Source organism: Stegostoma tigrinum, chromosome 16 (genome assembly GCF_030684315.1).
Source record: "Stegostoma tigrinum isolate sSteTig4 chromosome 16, sSteTig4.hap1, whole genome shotgun sequence".
In the NCBI taxonomy this organism is placed as follows: Eukaryota; Metazoa; Chordata; class Chondrichthyes; order Orectolobiformes; family Stegostomatidae; genus Stegostoma; species Stegostoma tigrinum.
This window is the reverse complement of record NC_081369.1, coordinates 17,199,245-17,224,492: the sequence shown is the minus strand read 5'-3', so window position 1 is coordinate 17,224,492 and position 25,248 is coordinate 17,199,245. Positions and strand designations below refer to the sequence as shown.

Genomic DNA, 25,248 nt, shown 5'->3' with positions numbered 1-25,248 from the left:
GCTAAGTAGTTAGCGTTTGGCAAGATGCAGCAAAAAAAACACAAGCAGCCTAGACATCTCTGTGGAATGGTTGGGTTTAGAGAGTGCAGAACTACAACTGGTGGGCATCTCCCTGTGACAGCTCCACAGCTGGCTGGGGAAGAAATGCTGCAGGCCACATTAAGTTGGAGGACTGCTGGAGATCTGGCACCAGCTCAGTCTCAGATCAGAAGGCTCTGTGGTGTCAGCAATCAAGAACTTCAACTACATGCATAGAGCGTAATAGAATCAGCAAACAGGTACACAGAAATCACTGGCGTTTATTGTCCAGAACTGCAGCGGTGCAACAAATCATGTGATTCTCTGTCTGCCTCCTTGGCCAGATTGGCGACTGCTGTGGAGAGCCAGGTCCGAGGTCTACTGTAAAGACGCATGCCTGCAATCGAATAACTGAGCCATCGATGGTCAAGACTGAAGGCACAGCAACAGAGGCGTAGGGAACCTGGTGTGCACGCTAGGTATCCCTTTGGTGACAGGACAGTGCCAGGAGGCACCCAGCCAGAGGTGGAACCATAGAAAAGTCCCTTAGAAGTTTCCACTCAGGATACTCCAGAGATGGCTGGACCTTCACTTCCAATCGACTCTCCCTTCTAACCTTGAAAGTTGAAGTCAAGAAAGGTCAACTTGCCCATGGCATGTCTGACTTGTCTAAACAGAAGTGTCACCTGGGGTCACCCAGCTTCCATGGCCAGCAAGCTGTGGAACCAGGGAGTACACTAAGCCCTAGTGTGAGAGAGAGGAAGATGATCTACTGAGTACATTTGGTGGCATGAGTGATAATGTGATTTTGCACTTTTTAGAAACATCACTAATTTCATCTTACGTCTGATTGTTTGTCTCCGTTTGTAGGCCTGAATGGCATACTACAGAATCAGGCATCACTTCATAGCTACAAATAGTTGCATGGATGGAAGTCTATGCTGACAGCCTGTTCCATCATCTGATAGCAAGAGGAACAAGGCAGACATTGAGCTGTGGATGCTGGTGACATCTTTGGCCCACCTTGTTTTGCAATTCTATTGTTTTATGGCCTCTGAGTCCAAACATGCCCATGTCAATGAGTTATTTAGTGACGCCAATTGCAGGGAGGTGTGATGCCTGGAGCAGAAATGCATTAGAATGGTCAGGAAATAAGGTTTCTGTAACTCTGCATCCAATATTGTACATGGGTTTTTGTGTAATGTTCTTTCCCTTTAAAAGCTCTCACATCAGTGGGCCTGCAGTCCCCTTCCTCACAGGCCATATCACTTACCTGCCTACTGAGGTTATGTTCGCATCTGTTTTCTTCTCCAGTTTACATTTTCAGTTTCCAGCATGGTGGAAGGCAACAATCAGTGCTTCTTGGCCAGTGGCTTGTGGCCTCTGCCTCAATGTATTCGAAAGTGCCCAAATATCAATCCCTTCCTAACCGCCCCTTCTAGTGAACTCCATTGACTTTCCACCTCTCCAGATGTCCACCCAATCCATCTATATGCGCCAGAATCTGTTCAACTTTCCTACCTAGCCCCTGGCATATAAGGAGACCATGCCAAGTGCAACCCCATTAAGACCAGGCTGTACCTGACTTTGCATGACCTTTTACCATCTATGCTTTACCGTATCCTCCCTTTCACGATTGTCATTTCCCACTTTGTCCAAGACCTCGAATCCTAACGACTAATTTGCAAAGTCTATTCCCACAGCAACAGTTGCACTTGTCTCCTTCCCAACTCATTTTCCCCATAATTTCTGCATGTGGAGCTAATGCTGCGTCCATAGCCCACTCCCTTTGTGACCCAGACAACCCCAGAGGAGATGTGCTCAGATTTGTGGTTGATGTCTATTCATCTCCCCACTGCATTAGCCCTGTCCCCCAGACTAGGTACTCTGGAGTCATTGGTACTGACTGTGGCCCACTCCATAGACTGCACAGGCATGTACTCCCTGACCCCCAAAAAAAGCCTCCAACTGGATATCAATCCCCTAGAAATGTATGGGGGTGTTGTCCTTGAGTTACTGTACTGGGGTCACCTGACTTACTAGTGGCTCCTTAAACAAGACAGCTTGCTCGCTGTGCATGCAGTGTGTTTGCTATGTAAGCAGCTGACGTGTGGTCCATGTGTGACACCAACATAGCACACTGCTGCACAGAAACATGTAAGCCATTTGGACTGAAGACTGCTGATCAAGTCAAACTGCCTCATTGGGTGACTGTGCTAATTGACATATCAAGGCAAGGCAAGGACGATATGAGCATGCAGATGGATCTAAATGAGCAACCACTGAGAGGAAGCGAGCAACCCTGAGATGTGGCCTGGTCCAATTCATGAGCTGGGTCCCTATCCATAGGTGCAAAGTGACTCTGCCGAGTGCACGGGCAATACCAATTGAAAGATTGCAGCAATGAAAATCTGCATTTTCAGAACATTTCGCCAGTCTATCAGAAAAATGCCACAATGGTCATGAAGGATTGCTGAATGGCAGATGCGGTATCCCTGGATGAGGAAAGCTTGCAGCTTGTTCCCGCGGATCATGCCCTCAGCTGCACTTTAGCCATACATAACATTGAGGTCATCAGAGCAACCATGAGCTGAATCTGCCAGGCACCCACTCTGATTTCATTCTTGAGCTTTCTAAATGTTTAGTTTGCTTGATAAGTTTGGTAAGAGAGCTGAATGTTAATGAGGTGAGCTGGACAGTCAACAAGGTGGTTAACAAGCAGTGATCTCACTTATTTGTCAACTTGTTACTGCCTAATGAGAAATTTGTCATGCTGTTTGTGAAAAGCATAAAAGATGGGGTGTTCTTACCTGTGGATCAGAGGCCAAGGTTCAGTGCTGTAGATGTTGTCATAACATGCCTGAACAGATTGTTTGATTAAAATATCTAAAAGGTAAAATGAGATTGTCCTGGTGTTGAGATCAGCCATGCCAGGCTCCTGTCTGATTCTGCCACAAATCTTGTCACAACCCATGTTACTCAGACCGTCTACAGAGCCAGCATTCTAATTTGTTGTCACCAAAGTGATAGAAACTGTCATTGACGATGTAAGAATCTACACATTTTGGGTTCTGTCAATGACTAATCTGAGTCTGTGGTTCAGATCTTATTACAGTATTGGTCCAAACATGGACCAAAAAAAGTGAATTTCAGAGCTGAAGTAAGATTGATTGCTACCTTGATGCAAAGGACATTTGACCAAGTGTGGCATCAAGGAGCCTTTGGAGCCTTAGTAAAATTCAAGTCAACTGGAATGAAGATGGGGTTGGGGCTGTGATGGCAAATTCTCCACTGGTTAGAGTCATACCTAATACAAAGGAAAATATTTGTTAAAGGCCAATCATCTCAGCTCCAAGACATTGCTGCAGGAGTTCCACTGTTTAGGGCCCTAGGCCCAATCATTTCAAAGCTTCATTGATTGTCAGAAGTATGAGTGTTCACCATTGCCTGCACAGGGATCAATGCCATTCACAACTTTTCAGATAATGAAGAAATCTATGCTCACATGCAGTATGGGTATTAAGCATCATTCATATTGTACATGCCAGACTGTGATCACCTCCAAGAAGAAGAATCTAAACATCTTGGAACCCCCCACAGCTACCCCCTAACTCCCATGATGTTCAATAGTATTATATTCACTGTATCTCAGTTAATCCCCATTAGTGTCATGTGAGTTACATTGACCATAGTACTTCTGTTCCAGTTAAGTTTATGACAAGCAGTCAGAGGCTAGAAGTTTTTGAGCTGGGTATTTAATCTCCTGTATCCCAAAGACTCTGCATCATCCACAAAAGCCATCAGTTATGTAGTGGGAGTCTTTCCACTTCCATGGATGAGTGCAGCTTAAACACATTCAATAAAATCAATAACAGGTAGGTCAAAGCCACCTGCTTGACCAGCAACCTATCCATTACCTTCAGTTATTCCACCATGGCTACGTCCAAGTGTACAATCAATAGGCTTGAATGAAATAGATCACCGAGGCTGCTTCAATCGCATTTCTGTGCTTTTTGTTACAGGATTTTAATCCAATGACAATAATGGAATAACAATTATATCTCTAGATCAGGTTGAGTGTGATTTTGAGAGAAATTTGCATGTGATGATGCTCCCATGCAGCTCCTACCTTTGTCTTCCAGTAATGTTGCAATCTTCCCTTTCATTGAATTCACTAATTATAATCTGATCTAAAATACTTATTTTAAATTTTCTCCAGAATATTGTATGAGGTCATGAAATGAGGTAGAAAGGTTATAATGTTATTAGCTATTTTTACTTAGTATTTCCACTCCTTTAAAAACTCAATTATTATTTGTCTCTCTTTCTTCATTAAGCTTTGATAATGGATGTTTTTTGTTCTGAAATGACCAAGTTGTTTGGAAACCTGGAGATGCTGAAGGCAGGATGCCGAGTTCAGAGGATGATTTACTTATAATGTTCCAAAGCCCCAGCTTTATTTGAATAGATTCAAATACAGCACAAGTGACATTCTGTTATAGCAAATCTGGTTTTCCATTAACAAAGTTCTCGATATAACAAATACAAAATTTTAAACTGCATGGAATTTCAATCTATCTCCTTAGAACACAAAGATGTGCATCAATTTTAGCTTGTAAAAATAGCCTAAATTTAGCGTTAACCACTTTAACCACCAATACTTCAGTTATGGAGGACTTGAAGTCAATAGGCAGCAGTGAAGAAAGGCAGGTTGTTGCTGTCTATACTATTTGTATGTCATTTCTTTTAAAACGTTCTTTTTGAAAAAGCCACTAGCTTCTGCTGTTTGACTCCTGTGGTAGTGGCCTTGAAACCACAATGATTGCCAGCATGATAGCACTTATGAATCTGAGCACCACTCCCTTTGTCAACACCTGCGAGAATCAGACAGAATCCAAGTGCCTGAGAGGCAGGCATTTGAAAATGATGCTGGCCTCTCGGTCTGCCACTGGGAGTCTACCTCTGTGCATTGGCTGGGAAAACGCTTGTCAGCCTCGGAATGTGGGCCTTGTTAGACCTTTAAATGTTCTTCTTAGTGGACAAATAACCAACACCACCCTGTCAAAATAGGGCAGAGACAGGACCATGCTGGAAAAGTGATGCAACACTTTCTAACATAAGAGATAAAACGGTGTGGAGCTGGATGAATACAGCAGGAAAGCTGACATTTCGGGTCTGTGTTCATCCAGCTTCACACCGTTTCATCTCAGATTCTCCAGCATCAGCAGTTCCTACTATCTCTGTAATAGCACTTTCTAACACTAGTTTTCTAATCTTCCTGCCTGTAGTTCCACTTCTGATGTGATTCAAACATTCTGTCCAGTATTAATGACACAGAATAAATGAGACAACACCTGAGTAAATGTTTAGTTTATGAGCATTCTTATTGTATCATGGTGTTATTTTTGATTAATGTTCATAAATGGTACAGTGCAACATTAAGAAACTATTCCTTACAATCTAATTTGGAAAATATTTAATGCACTTTGTATAGGACTAAATATGACAAAACTATTTCATAGTAAGGCAAAAACATGTTCTAAGTATTGCATTAATGTCAAAAGACTTATCAATATCTCACAGGTCAATCATAACAGTCCTGTCATTGTTTTTCACTCAAATCCATTTGCAAATTGCAGGGAATGGCCATTACTTTGTCAAGAAATAGAAGAATGTAAAATTCCTGCACTTTCTGAAGCATTGTGTCACTGTGAACAGTACAGGTATTAAATTGTAAAAGAAATTTTAAACACATTGCCAAGTTTACTGTGGATGTATGTGAAATTACTGTCTGATACAAAAGATTAGTAATATCTGCAGCACTTTATATATTGCAAATGAATAAGCATATTTCATAATGCCATGCTTTCAGTTCATGAACATGTATTCTACATAAAACTACATAAGAATTAAGAAACAATTATTATCAAAATTACCACGTGATGGAGAGTGCACAGAAAAAACTAGTCTTAATATGGACAAGTTTCAAATAAAGGATGGACAGCATAAATTACATTGAACGAGCCATGGAAAGAAATCAAAAGAGGTTTAAAAGTTATTTTTGTAAACACACTGAACAAAGCAGATAGCAGGTGTCTGAAAATAAGCAATTTTAGAAAGCTACAATATACGTTCAAAGAACTTGTTAAGTAAATGGGGAAGTTTGAAATTAGACAAGATTTACTGTATTTAAAATTTCTAGATTTTAATGCTGGAAGTTTAGGTTTACTTGAGGATATTATCATTATGCCAAGATGGCTCACTTCAATAATCAAGATTTGAAACAATTTTACTTGTTGAAATTAAATCTCGTATCAGAAAGGTAGTGAACATATGAATGTGTTCAGGATAGATTCCTGCATCTTTTCTCAGGGCAAGCAGTATTTGATTGAATACTGGGCTACATATTGCCAGCAGCCTAACAGTGCAGCAACATTTAATGAACAGTGATCATAAAATGTTTGGGTTCAATGTGGTATTTGAAAGGGAGTAAAGCAGAACAGCTACTAAGAACCCAGCAGGCCAAACAGCATTTAAGGAGCACAAAAGCCTGCTGTGTTCATCCAGCTCCACACTTTGTTGTCTCGGATTCTCAAGGACCTGCAGTTTCCATTATCTTTCAGCTACTAAGAATCTACATTTAGGTAAGGTTTCAGCATAATTTGAAAAAGATTGTCCATAGTAAACTGGGTAGATCTGTTGCTGGGATGTTTAAATCAAAGGCTTCAATATGATGAAGAAACAAATTATGCTTCTCAGAGGCAAAAGGTTTACTTGCCATATAATCAATAACAATATTAAACAGGAGAAAAAAAAAGCATAAGGTAAACAACAGAGCAACCTGGTAAAGAAACAAACAACAGCAAAGGTAATTAAACAGACAATGCAAACTACAAGAAAAGTGTGTAAATTGAAATTGCAAAGGATAGCAAGGAAATCCGAAAAAAATTGCATGGTAGAACCCCTTGAAAACAGATAATTGTTGATTTAGAAGTGAAAATAGAATATATTGATTAATTACTCAGTATTTACATTAGAGGAAAAACAGCTATCAATATTGAATCAAGGGCAATGGCTCACTAGCAAGACAACAATATTGAGGAAAATAATGAGCTGATTTTTTTAAACAAAAATTTGGCTAAATGCTAATTTCAGGTAGTTTCGTGGGAACTTTCTCTTTGTGATCTTTAGCAAGCTTTCTCCTATAGTTTTACTCCAATCACTTTGTTACACGTATCTAGTGGTAGAAGTCTCGCTGCTTCCAAATCTTCTGGATTCCTTGCCATAGTTAAATCTCAGCTGTATGCTTGTTCAAATGCTGTAAGCCAGGAATAACTCTTCACAGTTGCAGAGTTTGAAGAATTGCCCTAGAGATAAGTTGGCATCCCATTTTCCTGACAGAGACCTGGAGGTGAAGGTGGATGGAGTGGCGGACAGGAGAGTTGTCCGTTTTACACAGGGCCATCACGTGAGACTATAGCACCAGACCCTGCCAACCTTGTCTGATGTGCCATCTGGGTCAGTGTGGTGTTCAAGTGCAGGGGAATGGCTATGGATGCTGCAAGAAGGTTGGTTTCCCCTTCCCCACTAGAATAAGTGCCACAATCTTTGATCAACTGCTCCTCACTCGCTTGAACTCTGTCACTGCATGCACCTCCAACCAAGTGTAGTATTCTCCGTCAATCATTCTTAGCCAGCCCCTGCCCAAAACTACTAAGCTTTTCTGTTCACTCACTTGGGACATTACCACCTTTCCTACACCTGCACTAGCACTAGCAGCTTGTCAGCTACTTTCATATGACTGAAACACTGCCCTTGTCTGATTGCAGGGGAAAATGACAGACACTAATATGATAGAGAAGACCAACGCAGGTGTTGGTCTGTCCAACATTTTTCTGCTCAGTCCCTATGAGGAGAGAATCCTTGCCTTAGAGGGTGACTGCTCATATGGTGATGCCAAGACCTCCATGACTCTGCAACCAAGTAAGTTTCTTGTCTAGTATGTTGCTGTTCTTCCATTACCACCACTATGCCTTAACATACCTAAGCTTCTATCTTTTATTTCCCAATTCAATCCCCTTTTTGTCTTCTATAGGCACAAGTGGCATCCACCAACCCCTCCAGACATGATCTCCTCCTCCACCTACAAGGAAGAAGACACAGACATCTCAGTCCATGCACTAGCAAGGCTGACTCCCATGTCTTCCACTTTTTCAGTTACTGACACCTTGGTGGTTATTGATATTAGAATCAGGAGCCTGTTCTGATGATTACATCATGGACACATCTCTGCAGGTGGTTGAGGAAGAAATACCCCAGGCCCCTGGCACTTGAGGACTGCTGAAGACCAGGAAACTGCTCAGCCGCAGAAAATGTGACCCCATGGTGTCAGTCAGTAATAACGTTTTATAAAGATGGGCCAACAGACATGGATAGCAGGCAGGATTGTGGGCAACACTCAATAAATTGGAGGAGTCCATCAATGCTGTCTGTACCGTGCTATCTTCAGCGTGCACACATCTGTTGTCTGTATGAATAAGTCGGTGGTTTCAGTGGAGAGTCTGGTCTAGCTGCATACTGAATATCTGATGGAGATGCCCACATCGCGTTAGCCATTGGTAACTAGCACTGATAGCAAGCCGACCGGGGTACAAAGGAGGTTGACCTCATTCCAGGATCCTCTTCCTCAGAAAGAGACAGGATGGTCCCAGGAAAACCCGTGCACAGGCTCACCAGTAATCTTCCGGGAAAGGCAAGAGGTGTGTGGCGTCTCTACTTGTGGAATTTCAAGCTGAGTGGTGTGAGCCTTCATGTAGCCAGGGCGCACTCAGCATGTTTGGGTGTTCTAGGCACAAAAGTCATTGGGGCTGTCTGCCCTAAATACCATGTTCAACATGCTTCTGTGTAGGGCAGTCTCCTCCAGTCATTTCAGGCATGGACAGAGAATTACATTTTGAGGTAATGGAAGGATAGGGAAAAGGAAAAACCTCCTAAAGCACATAACAGGCATGGGTGAAATTTCATTGTACATGGAATAACACATTTGTAAATACATTGGCATTTTAAATCATTGCATGTCTGATTATCTACACTGCATTCTCGCTAGAGCTACAAAAATAAAGCTCTTCAGGCTACCCTTCCTCAGGGCCAGTCAATGTTAGAGTCCAGTTTGAAGGATTACTGCTGTTTCACTTATGTCCAATGTAGTATCACATGTTATCATTGTTGAATGTGAGAGTGTCAGTTATTGTATTGCCTTCAAACAGTTGTGAATGTTAATTTTTATGAAAGGAAGGGGAAAGTAAAGTAAGAACTAACAAAAAAAAGTTGGGACTAAACCAGGATTGATTATCTTTGATGCGGTAATGAATTTACAGTCAGTGAATGGTGACTTCACCTAACAGGGATCTATTGGAAGTGGGTGTAAATTAAATCCTGTCTAGCATTTTGAACCTAATGCTGCGCTGCTCTGTCATAGTGAAGGTGATGTTCCTGTTGCCCAATGTCCTTATCTATCTTCTTGGAAGACTGCAGCATCCATCACATGCGCCCTCTGCCTGCTGCAGTTGTACAGAGCACAGCATGCAAAGATTATGTGCAACAGACTCTTAAGCACACTTAAAGGAGTAACTGGCACTTCTATATGAGGCCCCTTAGGGATGAGTGTTCGCATTAGGTAGAATTCTCCATCAAGATTGAGAGTGACATAGTTGATTCTATGGCTAGGGTCCTGAGACAGTATTAGATCCAAGGATGAGGCATATAAATTGGCGAGAAAAGACAGCAGACATATGGAATAGAACAGTTTAGAATTTGGCAAAGGACAATGAAGGAATTGATTAGAAGGGGGAAAATAGAGTACAATAGTAAACTTTTGGGGAACATAAAACGTGACTTTAAAGTTTCTGTTGGTATATGGAGAGAAAAAGGTTGAAAACAAATGTGTCCCTTATAGTCAGAAACAAGGGAATTTATAATAGCAAATAGAGAAATGGCTGACCAACTAAATACTTACTTTGCTTCTGTTGTCACATAGGAGTTCACAAATAACGTGACAAAATGTTGAGGAACACTGGGTTTAGTGACCATGAGAAACTGAAGGCAGATAAATCACCAGTGTCTGATATTTACTTTGGGATGTAGATTAAGGAAATGGCCCTAGAATTACTGGATACATTGGTCATAATCCAAGATTCTATTGAACAGTTCTTACAGTTTTGAGGGTAGGCAATATAACCCCTTTACTTAAGAATAGCAATGGAGAGAAAACCAGGAATTATAGACCAGTCAGCCTGATGTTGGCACTGGGGAAAATGCAAGAATCCATTATTAAAAGATTTGATAGCCGAGCACTTGGAAAACAGTGGTAGGATTAGACAGAGTCTGAATGGGTTTATGAAAGGGAAATCATGTTTGCCAAATCTACTGAGATTCTTCGGTGTTGTAATTAGTACAGTTCATGAGGGGGAACCAGTGCTTGTGGTTCATTTGGACTTTCAGAAGGCTTTTTACAAAATCCCAAGTAAGATATTAATGTGTAAAACTAAAGTGCCTGGGCTTGGGGATAGTGTATTGAGATGGATACAAAACTGGTTGGCATACAGGAAACAAAGAGCTGGAAAAAATGTATTTTCTCTGAATAGCAGGCAATAACTAGCAGGTACTGCAGGTATCAGTGCTAGGATCCCAGTTAGTGATAATATGTATTAATGATTTGGATGATGGGTCTAGATGCAGTATCTCCAAATTTCCGGATGAGATCTGTCATGATTTTGTTGAATGGCGGAGCAGGCTCAAGGGGCCAAATGCATGTTGTCAATATTTACAGTTCAGGATGACAGGCGAACAACTCCACCCCCTTGTGCAGCCTATAAGCCTTGGTATGTGTTTGAGAACTGTGACTCTCAGCAGACCAATTTAATGGTTGCCTGAGATTGCTTTGAATAATTTGTTGAGACTAGTGACATGGTCAAGATTGCTTGGAGCCAGATTTTTAATTGACATGGCTGGCTAGTGCAAGAGGATCATACAAACATGTGAAAGAAGAGCAGTCATAGATCATTTGTCCCCTTGAGTCTGCTCTGCCATTTAGTTAGATCATGACAGATCTAATGATCACAGGCAGAGTTCTGTGATTACTGATGTCTTTAACCTGTAAAATATAAATGACTGATTAATGCAGTTTCCCCTTGAAGGGGGTCTCATTATTCATGCATTGATTTGTTCTAAAAAAACACACACACTGCCCCCTCTAGGTGTAGTGGCAGCTGCTTTTCATTTCCATTGTGTATTTGCAATTCAGATGAGGATTGAGAGCGATACGAATATCTCTTTCAGAGTAAATCACAGCCCAATCTTCATATTTCCCAAAACTTCCATGTTTCTTTCTCTTTGTATTCCCACTCAACCCTGTTATTTAGTTATTCATTTTCCAACTTCATTTCAAGCCCTAGGCTGACAACTTAGATAGTTTACCTGCCTGTTGAAGCCAAGGTGGTGGTGACTGTTAATAATCTCCCCTCCCACAGAGCTTCATGCCTTCCCATACTCTTTTTTTCTTTTTCCTACACTTTATATGTTGGCTTTGCCAGCAGGATTATTGTTCCTTCTGCATCCAAATGTGCTGCAATCTACACAACTGACTTTGCAAACATCATCATAACATCCGTGAAGTCTATAATCTCCCTTGATTGTCAGTGATTTCCACCCCCCGCCCCAACCAACTGGGAAAGATCTGCACTCGACTAAGGAGTACTGCTTTTAAACTTGAGGCGGCCTTTCGGTTGAAGCACTATCAGTGTTTTTGCCATAAAAGCTGCTTCCACGTGCTGCAGGTGTGATTATTGATGTAACACAGTGTCATACATTAATGTCCACCTTCTTAATGGTTAATTGCTGGTAAACATAATGGGCTTGCCTGGCTGTGTGTCTATGCAGCAAGGCATGACAAATCTACTTCGAGCCTTTAAGTTCTGAATAAGGTAGAAATTTGCAAAAAGACAGAGCAAGGCAGAGTTTGAGTGTATCTAAGTAGGCATAAAGTGAGTAAGTGCTAAGAAGGCAAGCTAAGATCCCAAGCTGCATCCTGTTCTAATACATGTGTGTTCCTGTGTGCAAAGCAGCCTGGATACAGCACTACTGAAAAGCATTGGTGAGCGTTGGCATCAGTTTTGAGATAGTGAACCATATTACAATTAAAAACTGCCAAAAGAGGTGGCACAGTGGCTGTGGTTGGCACTGCTGCCTCACAATGCCAGGGAACCTGGGTTTGATTCCAGCCCTGGGCAACTGTCTAAGTAGAGTTTGCGCATTCTCTTTGTGACTGTATGCATTTCTGCTGGGTGCTCTGGTTTTCTCCCACAGTCTAAAGATGTGCAGGTTAATTGGATTTGCTGTGGGTCAACATATTATTACTTAACCCCACCTCATTTCTATGCAGGTTACTACTTTCCCAGACACTGGAGAAAAACTAGGCAGAAAGAATTCCCAAAATGAAAGTCAAGAGCAGAATAGCTGTCACTCACCTCATCATCTTTGGGCACACATTTTGGCCAGCATTCCGCAATATCTCAGGGCATGCTCCTTATGGGCAGTAACTGCTTGCACCTTCTGTCCAGAGAGGCTGGAAACAGACGGGCACCAACCTCATAGAACATAGAACATTACAGCACAGTACAGGCCCTTCGGCCCTCGATGTTGTGCCGACCTGTCATACCGATCTCAAGCCCATCTAACCTACACTATTCCATGTATGTCCATATGCTTATCCAATGATGACTTAAATGTATCTAAAGTTGGCAAATCTACTACCGTTACAGGCAAAGCGTTCCATTCCCTTACTTTCTCTGAGTGAAGAAACTACCTCTGACATCTGTCCTATTATCTTTCACCCCTCAATTTAAAGCTATGCCCCCTCGTGCTCGCTGTCACCATCCTAGGAAAAAGGCTCTCCCTATCCACCCTATCTAACCCTCCGATTATTTTATGTGTTTCAATTAAGTCACCTCTCAACCTCCTTCTCTCTAATGAAAACAGCCTCAAGTCCCTCAGCCTTTCCTCGTAACACCTTCCCTCCATACCAGGCAACATCCTAGTAAATCTCCTCTGCACCCTTTCCAAAGCTTCCACATCCTCCTTATAATGCGGTGACCAGAACTGTACACAATACTCCAAGTGCGGCCACACCTCATCACATAATAGATTCGCAGACCCTATGGTGTGGAAGCAGGCCATTTGGCTCGTTGAATCACACTGACCAGTGAACTAAAGTAGTCAACAAGGAATGTCTGGGTGTTATTATGAACTTGCAAAAGGTTTTTTTTTTAAATCTGACATAGGAGTTTTTTTTGATTTTGATTTATTATTGTCACACCGTAGAAGTTCTTTTGATTTGATTTATTATTGTCAAATCTACCTAGGTAAAGTGAAAGGTTTTTGTTTTGAGTGCAGTACAGACAAATTATACCATGCAAAGGGAAGCAAGGTTATAGAACAGAGCAAAGAATACAATGTTACAGCTGCAGGGAAGGTACACAAAGAGCAAGATCAACATTAAATTTAAAATTTGAGATGCCCATTCAGAAGTGTAATAACAACAGGGAAGAAGTTGTCCTTGAATCTGTGGGTGCCTGTGTTTAAGGTTTTGTATCTTCTTCCTAATGGAAGAGGTTGGAAGAAATTATAATCCAGGTGGGACGTGTCTTTGATTACGTTGGCTGCCTTTCCAAGACAGTTTAGTCGATGGATGGAAGGTTGTCTTACATGATGAACTGGGTTGTGTTTATAACTCTCTGTAGTTTCTTATGGTCATGGGCAGAAGGTTTGCCACACCAAGCCAGATGCATCTGGATAGAATGCTTTCTATGGTGCCTTGACTAAAGTTGAAGCCAGTGGCATTGAAGGACAATTGGACATTGTTAGGAATTTGATTGAATGCTTGGTGACAGAATAAGAATAATGAGCTAGTTTTCTAATTGACAGTCTGTGAAGTTTTTAGTGCTAAAAGGCATAATCAAAAAATTAGAATCAGATTCATTAGAAGTGAAATTCAAATACATGTTTTTACATATTGTTTTTATTCTTTCATGCGCTTTGGATGTCACTTGTAAGGCCAAAGTTTGTTGCCTATCCTATAACCCTAACCCTAACCCTATTGCCCTTGAACTGAATGCTAATTTTACAGGACAGCTAACAGCCAACTAAATTGCTGTGGTCCTGGAATCATATGTAGACCATTACCAGGAAGGACTGCAGATTTCCTTCCCTATCAAATAACACTGAGCCAGATGGATTTTTAGTATGATTGACAGCAGTGACTGTTGAGACTAGCTTTTGGTACAAGATTTATTATGAAACAGATACGGTGGAGAGACAAAAATGATGGACATTTGGAATACTCTCCTGTAAATGGCAATTCATGAATTTTACATCTGAGATTGATGTTTTATTCACCAAAGGCCTTAGGGATGTGGGACAAAGTCAATGTATGAAGTTAACAAGTAGATTAGTCATGATCACATTGAATGGCAGGATAGGCTTAAGGACTGAAATGACCTCCCTCTCTTATTCACCTATGGCTCAGAACAAGTCCTGTATAGGTACTGCCCTGGATTTTGCAGTTCCAATTATATTGAAATTATCAGTGTTCTTTGTCATTGCTCTGAAACTGACAGCACCTTCTGGCTTTTGGTTAAACCTGAAACTTGTGAAGTTACAATCAGCGATTTTACAATTCACCAACGGATACGCTGTTGATTTCTGTGAAGTTCGTTCTTTAATTGTTTGTTCATAGAATATAGATATGTCCAGAAAGTCCATTGCTCATCCTTAACTATATTTGAGAAGGTGGTGGTGAGACGCCTTCTTTTACTGTTGTAGTCTGTGTAGGGTAAATACACTCAAATCACTGTTAGAAAGGAAGTTTCACGATTTTGAACTGATGACAATGAAGGAGTAATGATGCATCTCCAAGTCAGGATGTTTGAGAGGAATTTGTAGGTGTTGCTATTTCCTTCCTCTTGTTGCCAATGTTCTTCCAAGGTGGTAGAGATTCTAAGTTTAGAAGATAACACTGAAGGAACTTTGATAAATGCTCCTTGTAGACACTACACACTGTTACACTGTGTGCCAGTCATAGGAGAGTGAATGTTTAAGCTGGTGGATGGAGCCACTTAAAGAGCTGTTTTGTCTTGATGGTTTTGAACATCTTGACTATGTTTGGAATTACAGTAATTTAGGCATTTGGTGAGTATTCCATCATACTCTTAACATGTGCCTTGTAGATTTGGGACAAGCTTTGAGGAATCAGAAGCTGAATTACTTGAAGAATTCTTGACCTCTGATCTGCCCTAATAGGCATGGTGTTTATGTATGTGGTCCAGTGAAGAGTTTTTTTTCTCTCTGATTCCAAATCAGCAGTGAGTTCAGTTGGGTAGAAAATTAGAAAATCAAAAGTAAAGGTGAAGGTAGGATTGCAGATTAGTCATGGGGCTGACTGATGCCAGAAAGTAAAAAGAAGGGGCAGAGCTTATGAATGTCATATGCCCAAGGAATCATAAAGTGTAGGGAAATTTGATAATAGAAAAAACTTAAAGGCTTTCTATCTAAATGCATACTTGGGATAAGGTAGATGAACGAATGGCACAAATCGAGGTAAAGGAAAGTAATTTCCTAGCCATTATGGGCACATGGTTATAAGGCGATCAAAACTGGGAACTTAATATTCATAGATATTTGACCTTTTGTTAGGACAAGAGGCATGGAGAAGGTGGTCAGGTAACACTGTTAATAAGACGTGAAATGAAGATAGTTTTGAGACAGTCTAGGCTTAGATGCTATAAAGTCCATTTTGGCAGAGCTAAAACAAGGGAAAGAAGACATTAGTAGGAGTAGTGTGCAGATCTCCAAAGCGTAGTCATTCTGTAGGAAAGCCTGTAAATCATCAAAGAATGAGAGCATGAAAAAGAATGGAGCAATAATTTATTGATGACTTTAATCTTCATGTTGATTGGATTAATCAAATCGGCAAGGGTAGCAATGACAACAAATACATTGAGTGAATTAGGATAGTTTAATAAATGACCTCAGAGTGAAAGATAATGATCACAGCATGTTAAAATTTAATATTCAGTTCAAGAGTAAGAAACAACTATGCTTAACCGAGTACAATTAAATAAGGATGTAGATAGCTAAAGTGAACTGGGTGGATAGATTAGCAGGAGTGGCAGACATTTAAATTGGTAATGTATGACTGTCAGCAAAAATCCACCCCAGTAAGGGAGGGATAACCCATCTATGGCTTACTAAGGAAATTAAGGGGAGTATTAGATTGAAAGGAAAAACATACAATGAGGCAAAAATCGGTGATAGCCTCAAACACTGGGATAAGTTCAGAATGCAGAAAAAGAGGACTTAAAAGATAATAACAAGAGAAAGTACAAGGCCGAACTGCAACAGATGTAAACATTGACAATAAGAGCTTCTTCAAATATGTAAAAAGGAAGAGAGGGGTCAATATGAACATAAGCCTCTGAGAAAATGAAAATGGGGAGATAGTATGGCATCAAGAAAATGACAGTGGAGTTAAACAGACATTTTGCATCAGCCTTTAAAGTGTTTCCAGCACAAGTACCCCAAATCCCCCTGTGTTGCAGTTTTCTACGGTTCACGTATCTAGTATCTTTGTAGCTACTCTCTCAGGATCCTACAACATGAGTCATCAGAACCAGGGGACTTATTTGCCTTTAGCCCCATTAGTTTGTCTAATACTGTTTGTCTGGTGCACCAGGTGATCAGGAAGGCTAATGGCATATTTCAAAGCACAAATGTTCAACACTACACCAAAGATGTTGTTGTGTACAACCGTACACTCAGTGGTTTCTTGATAGCGAGTAGAGTGAATTGAACTGTCTGAAAACTGGCATCTATCATGATGGGCACCTCCAGAAGAGGCCAAGATTAATCATTCAGTTGTAATATAGGAAATAGTTTATAGCACATTTTTCTGAAACTGTTTATTTTGTGAGAAAAGAAAAAGTCTATAAATTACTTAAAATATCTTAATGGGTACACCAGTGTAGTGCTTTAGGCTATTTGTCTAACAACTTAGGGGATGTAAGAAAATCCTGCTGTGATGAGATGTGAATTCAATCAATCTGACAACATGGGGAGCCAGAGATAAAAGCTGACAATGATCACAAAACCTGAATGAGTGCTGATGCCTTTCTGTGAAGGGACTACATAACTTCCATTTGGACTGGCAAAACTCTAGTCTACACAATATTATGTGAAGTGGAATAGGAAAGCAGTCAATTGTGAAAGCAATTGCTTAAACCATACAAAGATGGACAATAAATGCATCCTGTGAACCAATCTAAAAGAACTGTATAGCGTATTGTTTCAGAGAGTGTAACATGAGTTTATCCTGCATCAGTCATCGAAATGACAATTTTGAGTTTTCCATAGCAATTATTTGTGTTATAAGTATGCCAATATTTTATACCCCTTTGTTACAGTGAAGATATGTGTGAAATTACCAGTAATGATCTGTTACCTGTCCTAAGAGTAGCTATTATACAAATAATGTCCTATAAAATGTTTGCATAGTAGGTTTCTGCAAAGCTGCAACAGGCCTCCTAATTTTCCATCCTGGAGAATGGTAAGGTGATCATTTGGAATAATGGAAGATTCACTTTTTTTCATTTCCCAATGATTACTCCATATTGTTAAAATAACTTTTTTTAAATTTTTACTTAGATTGTGGTGTGCAGAAAATGAGACAGAGACATTCAGTGCAGAAACAGTTAACGTTACTGCAGAAACTATAACTTCAGTTTCTTCTGTGGAAATTCATGCTAGTTTTGAAGAAAAGGAAAATATGTTAAATCATGCTGCGCAAAAGGTATTATTTATTCAGTGTTTAAATTCCTATTTTTCAGTAGGAGTAGAATCTCGCGAATATTTACTTATCTGAGCTGTTACTCTAAAAATGCTACTCAGATGCTGATTTGCTGAGGTTTTTTAAAATTTTTAAGTTTCCTATTTGATTTTTGGAAATCTACTGAACATTTACCTTTTTCAGTGCTCTTCCCTAATATAGGAGACATGAAAACTCTCTCTCTTTCCTCCCTTAGGATGCTCTTTAAAATCTCTCTGACTAAGCTTCTAACCATCTCTATGTAGCTAGATGTTAGATATTGCTTGTAATGTTTCTTTGAAGCCCCAGAAGATGTCTCACTATATTAGGTATACTATATAAATTCAAGATGTTGATATTGAAAAATCTTCTCCTGGAAAAGAAAATCATCCCAATGAAGCACAGAGATAACAAGGTGTGGAGCTGAATGAACACAGCAGGCCAAGCAGCATCTTAGGAGCAGGAAAGCTGACATTTTGGGCCTAGACTCTTCACCAGAAATGGGGGAGGGGAAGAGTGTTCTGAAATAAATAGGGAAGCGGGGGGAGGTGGATCGAAGATGGATATAGGAGAAGATAGATGGAGAGGAGACAGACAAGTTAGAGGTGGGGATGGAGCCAGTAAAGGTGAGTGTCAGTGGGGAGGAGATAGGTCAGTCCAGGGAGGATGGACAAGTGAAGGGGGCAGGATGAGGTTAGTAGGTATGAAATGGGGGTGGGGCTTGAGGTGGGAGGAGGAACAGGTGAGGGAGGCGGAGATGAGCTGGGCTAGTTTTGGGATGCGATTGGGGGGGCGGGGAGGAGAGATTTTGAAGCTTGTGAAATCCACATTGATACCATTGGGCTGCAGTGTTCCCAAGCGGAATATGAGTTGCTGTTCCTGCAACTTTTGGGTGACATCGTTGTGGCACTGCAGGAGGCCCAGGATGGACATGTCATCTGCGGAATGGGAGGGGGAGTTGAAATGGTTCATGACTGGGAGGTGCAGCTGTTTATTGTGAACCGAGGGTAGGTGTTCTGCAAAGCGGTCCCCTAGCCACCTCCACACTCCCCTCCAGCCCCACCACACCTGGCACTTCTCCCTGCAACCGCAGGAAGTGCTACACCTGCCCCCACATCTCCTCCCTCACCACCATCCCAGGCCCCAAGAAGACTTTCCACATCAAGCAGAGGTTAACCTACACATCTGCTAATGTGGTATACTGCATCCGCTGTACCCGTTGTGGCCTCCTCTATATCGGGTAAACCAAGCAGAGGCTTGGGGACTGCTTTGCAGAACACTTACGCTCGGTTCGTAATAAATGACTGCACCTCCCAGTCACAAGCCATTTGAACTCCCCCCTCCCATTCCTCAGATGGCATGTCCATCCTGGGCCTCCTGCAGTGCCACAATGATGCCATCCGAAAGTTGCAGGAACAGCAACTCATATTCTGCTTGGGAACCCTGCAGCCCAATGGTATCAATGTGGACTTCACAAGCTTCAAAATCTGACACCCCCTCCCCCCACTGCATCCCAAAACCAGCCCAGCTCGTCCCCACCTCTCTAATCTGTTCTTCCTCTCATCCATCCCCTCCTCCCACCTCAAGCTGCACCCCCATTTCCTACCTACTAACCTCATCCCGCCCCCTTGACCTGTCCATCCTCCCGGGACTGACCTATCTCCTCCCTCCCTCCCCACCTACATTCACCCTTAATGGCTCTATCCCTATCTCTTTAACTTGTCTGTCTCCTCTCCACCTATCTTCTCCTCTATTCATCTTCGATCCACCTCCCCCTGTCTCCCTATTTATTTCAGAACCCTCTTCCCTCCCCCATATCTGTCGAAGGGTCTAGGCCCGAAACGTCAGCTTTCCTGATCCTAAGATGCTGCTTGGCCTGCTTTGTTCATTTACCTCTACACCTTGTTATCTCGGATTCTCCAGCATCTGCAGTTCCTATTATCTCCAATGAAGCACAGTGTCACTTTAATTAGTTTAAAAAGCATTCTGTTATTCAAGTTGAGGTTTAAGTTATCCATTAAAATGAAATCTTAACATCTGTGTGATTGTCAAGGCTTTACACTGTAATGAGCAATGTATTTTATTAAAATATCCTATTGCTTTGGAATGAGGCTTCAAACTGAGAAATAATAGATTTGCAGGAATTACACTTGAAAATAGTACCATCTGCTGGCACGGGCATGGATAACATCCCATTCATGCACTTTAGAATTGCAAAATCCCTACAGTGTGGAAAACAGCCATTGGCCCTATAAAATCAGCACCAACTGTCCAAACGGCATCCCACCCAGACCCACGCCCCCACCCTATTGATGTAATACCACGTTTACCAGAGCTAGTCCATCTAGCCTGCATATCCCTGGACACTAAGGGGTAATTTATCACAGCCAATCCACCTAACTTGGACATTTTTGGACTGTGGAGGGTGAACTGGAGCACTTGGCTGAAACCCTTGCAGCCACAGGTAGAACATACAAACTCCATACAAACAGTCAGCCCGAGACTGGAATTTAACCCCAGTCCCTTGGCAGCTTTGCTAACCACCATGCCACCCTATTTGCTTTTCCTACGTATCCACATGAAAGGAGTTTAAATATGTTATTATATTTGAAAATATTTCTTAAACAAAATGTATTATAATTTTAAAATAATTGCAGAAATTTAGTTTAACATTCTGTATTCTATTAAATTACTTGTCAACAGTCACTAGATTATTCCCCATTATGCGTTTCACTTGTTCGAAAAACAGAAGGCTGAAATTTAAACAAATTACCTGGACGCAATAAACATCATTATGTTCTTGGTGCTGGACATAACTTAATTATTTCATAGAGAACTCATGACTGAGTCACGTTGCTGTTCAATCACTTTTGCATCGATTTACATTTAATAGCATTCACCTTTGTCATGACTGTGAAGTAGTGACATAAGACCGTAAGACATAGGAGTGGAAGTAAGGCCATTCGGCCCATCGCGTCCACTCTGCCATTTAATCGTGGCTGATGGGCATTTCAACTCTACTTCCCTGCACACTCCCTGTAGCCCTTGATTCCTTGTGAGATCAAGAATTTATCAATCTCTGCCTTGAAGTCATTTAAATTCCCAGCTTCCACTGCGCTCCGTGGCAATGAATTCCACAGGCCCATCACTCTTGGGCTGAAGAAATGTCTCCTCATTTCCGTTTTAAATTTACCCCCTCTAATTCTAAGGCTGTGCCCACAGGTTCTAGTCTCCCTACCTAATGGAAACAACTTCCCAGTGTCCGCCCTTTCTAAGCTATACATTATCTTGTAAGTTTTTATTAGATCTCCCCTCAACCTTCTAAACTCAAATGAATACAATCCCAGGATTCTTAGCCGTTCATCGTCCGTTAAACCTACCATTCCAGGGATCATCCGTGTGACTCTCCGCTGGACACGCTCCAGCGCCAGTATGTCCTTCCTGAGGTGTGGGGCCCAAAATTGAACACCGTATTCTAAATGGGGCCTAACTAGAGCTTTATAAAGTCTCAGAAGCACATCACTGCTTTTATATTCCAACCCTCTTGAGATAAACGACAACATTACATTCGCTTTCTTAATCATGGACTTTACCTGAAAGTTAACCTTTAGAGAATCCTGGACTAACACTCCCAGATCCCTTTGTACTGCTGCTTTATGAATTTTCTCGCCGTTTACAAAATAGTCCATGCCTGTATTCTTTTTCCCAAAGTGCAAAACCTCACGTTTGCTCACATTGAATTTCATCAGCCATTTTCTGGACCACTCTCCTAAACTGTCTAAATCTTTGTGCAGCCTCCCCACCTCCTCAGTACTACCTGCCTGTCCACCTATCTTTGTATCATCGGCAAACTTTGCCAGAATGCCCCCAGTCCCTTCACCCAGATCATTAATATATAAAGTGAACAGCTGCAGCCCCAACACTGAACCCTGCAGGACACCACTTGTCACCGGTTGCCATTCCAAAAAAGAGCCTTTTATCCCAACTCTCTGTCTCCTATCAGACAGCCAATCCTCAATCCAAGTCAGTAGCTCACCTCGAACACCATGTGCCCTCACCTTACTTAGCAGCCTCCCATGTGGCACCTTATTAAAGGCCTTTTGGAAGTCTAGATAGATAACATCCACTGGGTTTCCCTGGTCTAACCTACCTGTTACCTCTTCAAAGAATTCTAACAGGTTTGTCAGGCACGGCCTCCTCTTACTAAATCCATGCTGACTTTATTTAACCCGACCCTGCATTTCCAAGAATTTAGAAATCTCATCCTTAACAATGGATTCTAGAATTTTACCAACAACTGGGGTTAGGCTAATTGGCCTATAATTTTCCATCTTTTGTCTTGATCCTTTCTTAAACAAGGGGGTTACAACAGCAATTTTCCAATCATCTGGGATTTTCCCAGACTCCAGTGACTTTTGAAAGATCACAACCAAAGCCTCCGCTATTTCCTCAGCCACCTCCCTCAGAACTCTAGGATGTAGCCCATCAGGGCCATGTTTATATGCAAATTATTAATAAAGTTCTACTGTAATTGAATGTTACTTTAAGACATAAGGTGCATTGTTTCATTATGTTACAAAGTGATTTTACTTTTACTTTCAATTTAAACCTACCAAAACACACTCAACTCAGCACCCAAAATACTGGGTGAGGTGGGCAAAATCACTCCTGAAGCTGCAGATGGAGGTCTGTGGGATGAAGCCTTGGGGTAATGAGAGTGTTGGGTGAGGGATGAGTTGGGGAGGGGTATGTGCAGAACGTACACCCAGTCAAGGTCTGGGGTGAGTGGATTGGTCAAATGAGGCCTGAAGGGACAGGAAAGATGATGTGCGTTGTGAGGACAGAGGAGGTCGGTTGTGCGTCTGCAAAGCAGATCTGCAGGTTGAGGCCTGAGGGGGTGGAGTCTGTATCTGCTAGGCAAGACCTGTGGTGGGGGGAGAGTGGATTCAGGGGATGAGACCTGAGGGGGTAGATTCTGCACCTGCTAAGAATGGCATGGAGTAGCAGGTCTAAATGGTGAGGCAGGTAGAAATGGATTTGTGGGGAGAGGCTTAGGGGCCAAGCAGGTTTTCGGAGTGAGGCATGAGGGGCTAGAATGGATATCTACTGGGAAAGGACTGGGGGTAGCAGGTTTCCAGCACGAGGCCTGGGATATGTGAGACTGCACTGAGGAGAGAGCTGTTGGGAGGGGCCATGTAAACAGCAAACTGCTGGACATATAAAGTAAGAAATGGGAGGCTAGAAAGGGGAAGGGGAGAAGAATGTGTCTGTGAAATGGTGAAAGTAGCCAGTGGCTACAAAAGGAATGGCGTGGAGAATCAAGTGGTTACAAAGGGGAGAAGGAAAGAGGCTGATGTGGGGAGACTGGTCTCAAAGGAATACATAGTTAACTGGGAACCAAGCAAATTTCAAGTCAGGTAATGGACTCCTTGCAAATTAATGTGCTTTTGTTGCAAAGATTTACCAGAACCCTGAATTATTTAGTTTTTTAAAACTTATAATGCCAAAATTTTTTTTTAAAAGACTGTAAATGCAGTGATTGTGTGATAAAATCCTGTGTAAAGCCCATTATAGTGTCTAGAAAATTTAAGTTTTCCTTGTGTGTTGTGGCTTTACATTTAATGGACAATTGACAATTATTGAGGATATTCATGAATTCCATTCTTACTGTTTTGGAGTCCAAATACCCAATATGTCTTCACATTGCAAAAGTTGATATTACCTCCTGACTGCATCTAATCTAATGAAAGAATTAATGAGAATGAAAATGTAGTCCCTGAAAATCAAAATGTAGCCTTTTGAGACATCTCAAGAAGAACCCTTATAAAAATGATACTTTGAACCTGATATAGTTAGTTACATCACAACACAATTTATATGAATTTAAATGCATTCTTTATGTTAAATGACTAAAATAATTAACTGTTTGATCTCCTAGGAACATACAAACAATACTGTTACTGAAATAGATCAATGCAGAATGACCAGTTGGAACTGCAGCAATAAGCCAGTTCCTCAGACACGAAACATGACCATGAGTTCAGCTCCTAAAAATTGCAGCACAACTATTTCACCTCAGAAAGCAAAGAAAAGTAAATTAAATACGTTTTGTGCTGGAGAAAAGCAGGTGGCTGAAGATTTGTGTACTTCAAGCGATGATGTAGGTTTTGACGATTCAGAAAGTCCACCCAGAAAAAAAGCAGTCAAGCCACATCATAATGGACAGACTGAAATAATTACATCAGTGGACAAGTTAATATCTCTGGTTAAGGGATGGAAGAATAACAATATGGAGAAAGTTGCATTTTTGCCGACTGCTGGTTCTAAAGGTAAATTATTTCATCCACATTTAATAGTAGATTGACTTTCTCATCTTCCCTTGTAAAGAAATGACATTTTGGAAACATTTGATTTTCCAGTTCAGGTAAGAAACTGTGTATTTAGCCACCAGTTTATTGCTTATACAATGGAAGTCTCCATTGTCTGCTCTATATTCGAGAGATTTGACTGGTGGTGAATTTAACGCGAGGGCCACCATATGTGTAGTGAGAATGGAGGACCTTCAGAGTGACCTCAGCTGATGTGGGAATTGATGTGGGAACCTGTGCTTGTTGGCATCAATCTGCTTTGGAAATCAGCGATCCAGCCAATTGAGCTAACCAACACGTAAACTTTTTAGTGTGAACTTAATTGTGCGGTAAAAACAATTCAATGTGTTATGTGAATTGGAGTAGTCAGAAGATGTTAACAACATGCTTCCCTGTCCTAACTTTTACAACAGTTTATTCCTTTTTCAGTCTGGCTGATTGAACTACTTTATAGTCATGACCGTGAACAAAAATGCAAAATAGGATATAATTACAAATACAGATATTCTTTGGTAGAACTTTATTTAGCATTATTTATATAAATAATTATATAAAATTTAATTATTTAATATTTATTATTTACATTAGTAGAGAAATAATTACTAAGATTTATGAAAGATTCAATATTAGAGATTTTGAAAAAATGATTAATATAGTTTTACAATGGCGTTACTCATCTCATGAATCAGGAATGTGATTTACTGTTCTTTGTACCATTCTAAGACTTTTTAACATTGCACATGATTGTTAGCATCAAGATGTCTGTCAAGATGAAATGAGTGGTTTCCGCATTATTGTCAGCATAATTTTTCAAATGACTGAAGGTGAAGATACAGTACACATTTTTATGGGCTGGTATAGTTGTAATATCTCAGCTAATAATCCAGAGGCCTGGGCTATTACTTTTGGTGTCACAGGTGCTAATCTTGTCACTTGGCAGCTGGTGAA

At 41.1% G+C, this 25,248-nt stretch overlaps 1 protein-coding gene across 1 annotated transcript in view; it reads left to right on the top strand.

Moving 5' to 3' along the window:
- Positions 1-25,248, top strand: part of LOC125459928 (BTB/POZ domain-containing protein KCTD19-like) — a 118,733-nt gene that overhangs the window by 69,897 nt on the left and 23,588 nt on the right. Inside the window, 3 exon segments of the mRNA XM_059651529.1 lie at positions 5,658-5,741; positions 17,773-17,917; positions 23,871-24,261. Of these exon segments, the coding sequence (XP_059507512.1) occupies positions 5,658-5,741; positions 17,773-17,917; positions 23,871-24,261 (620 nt within the window).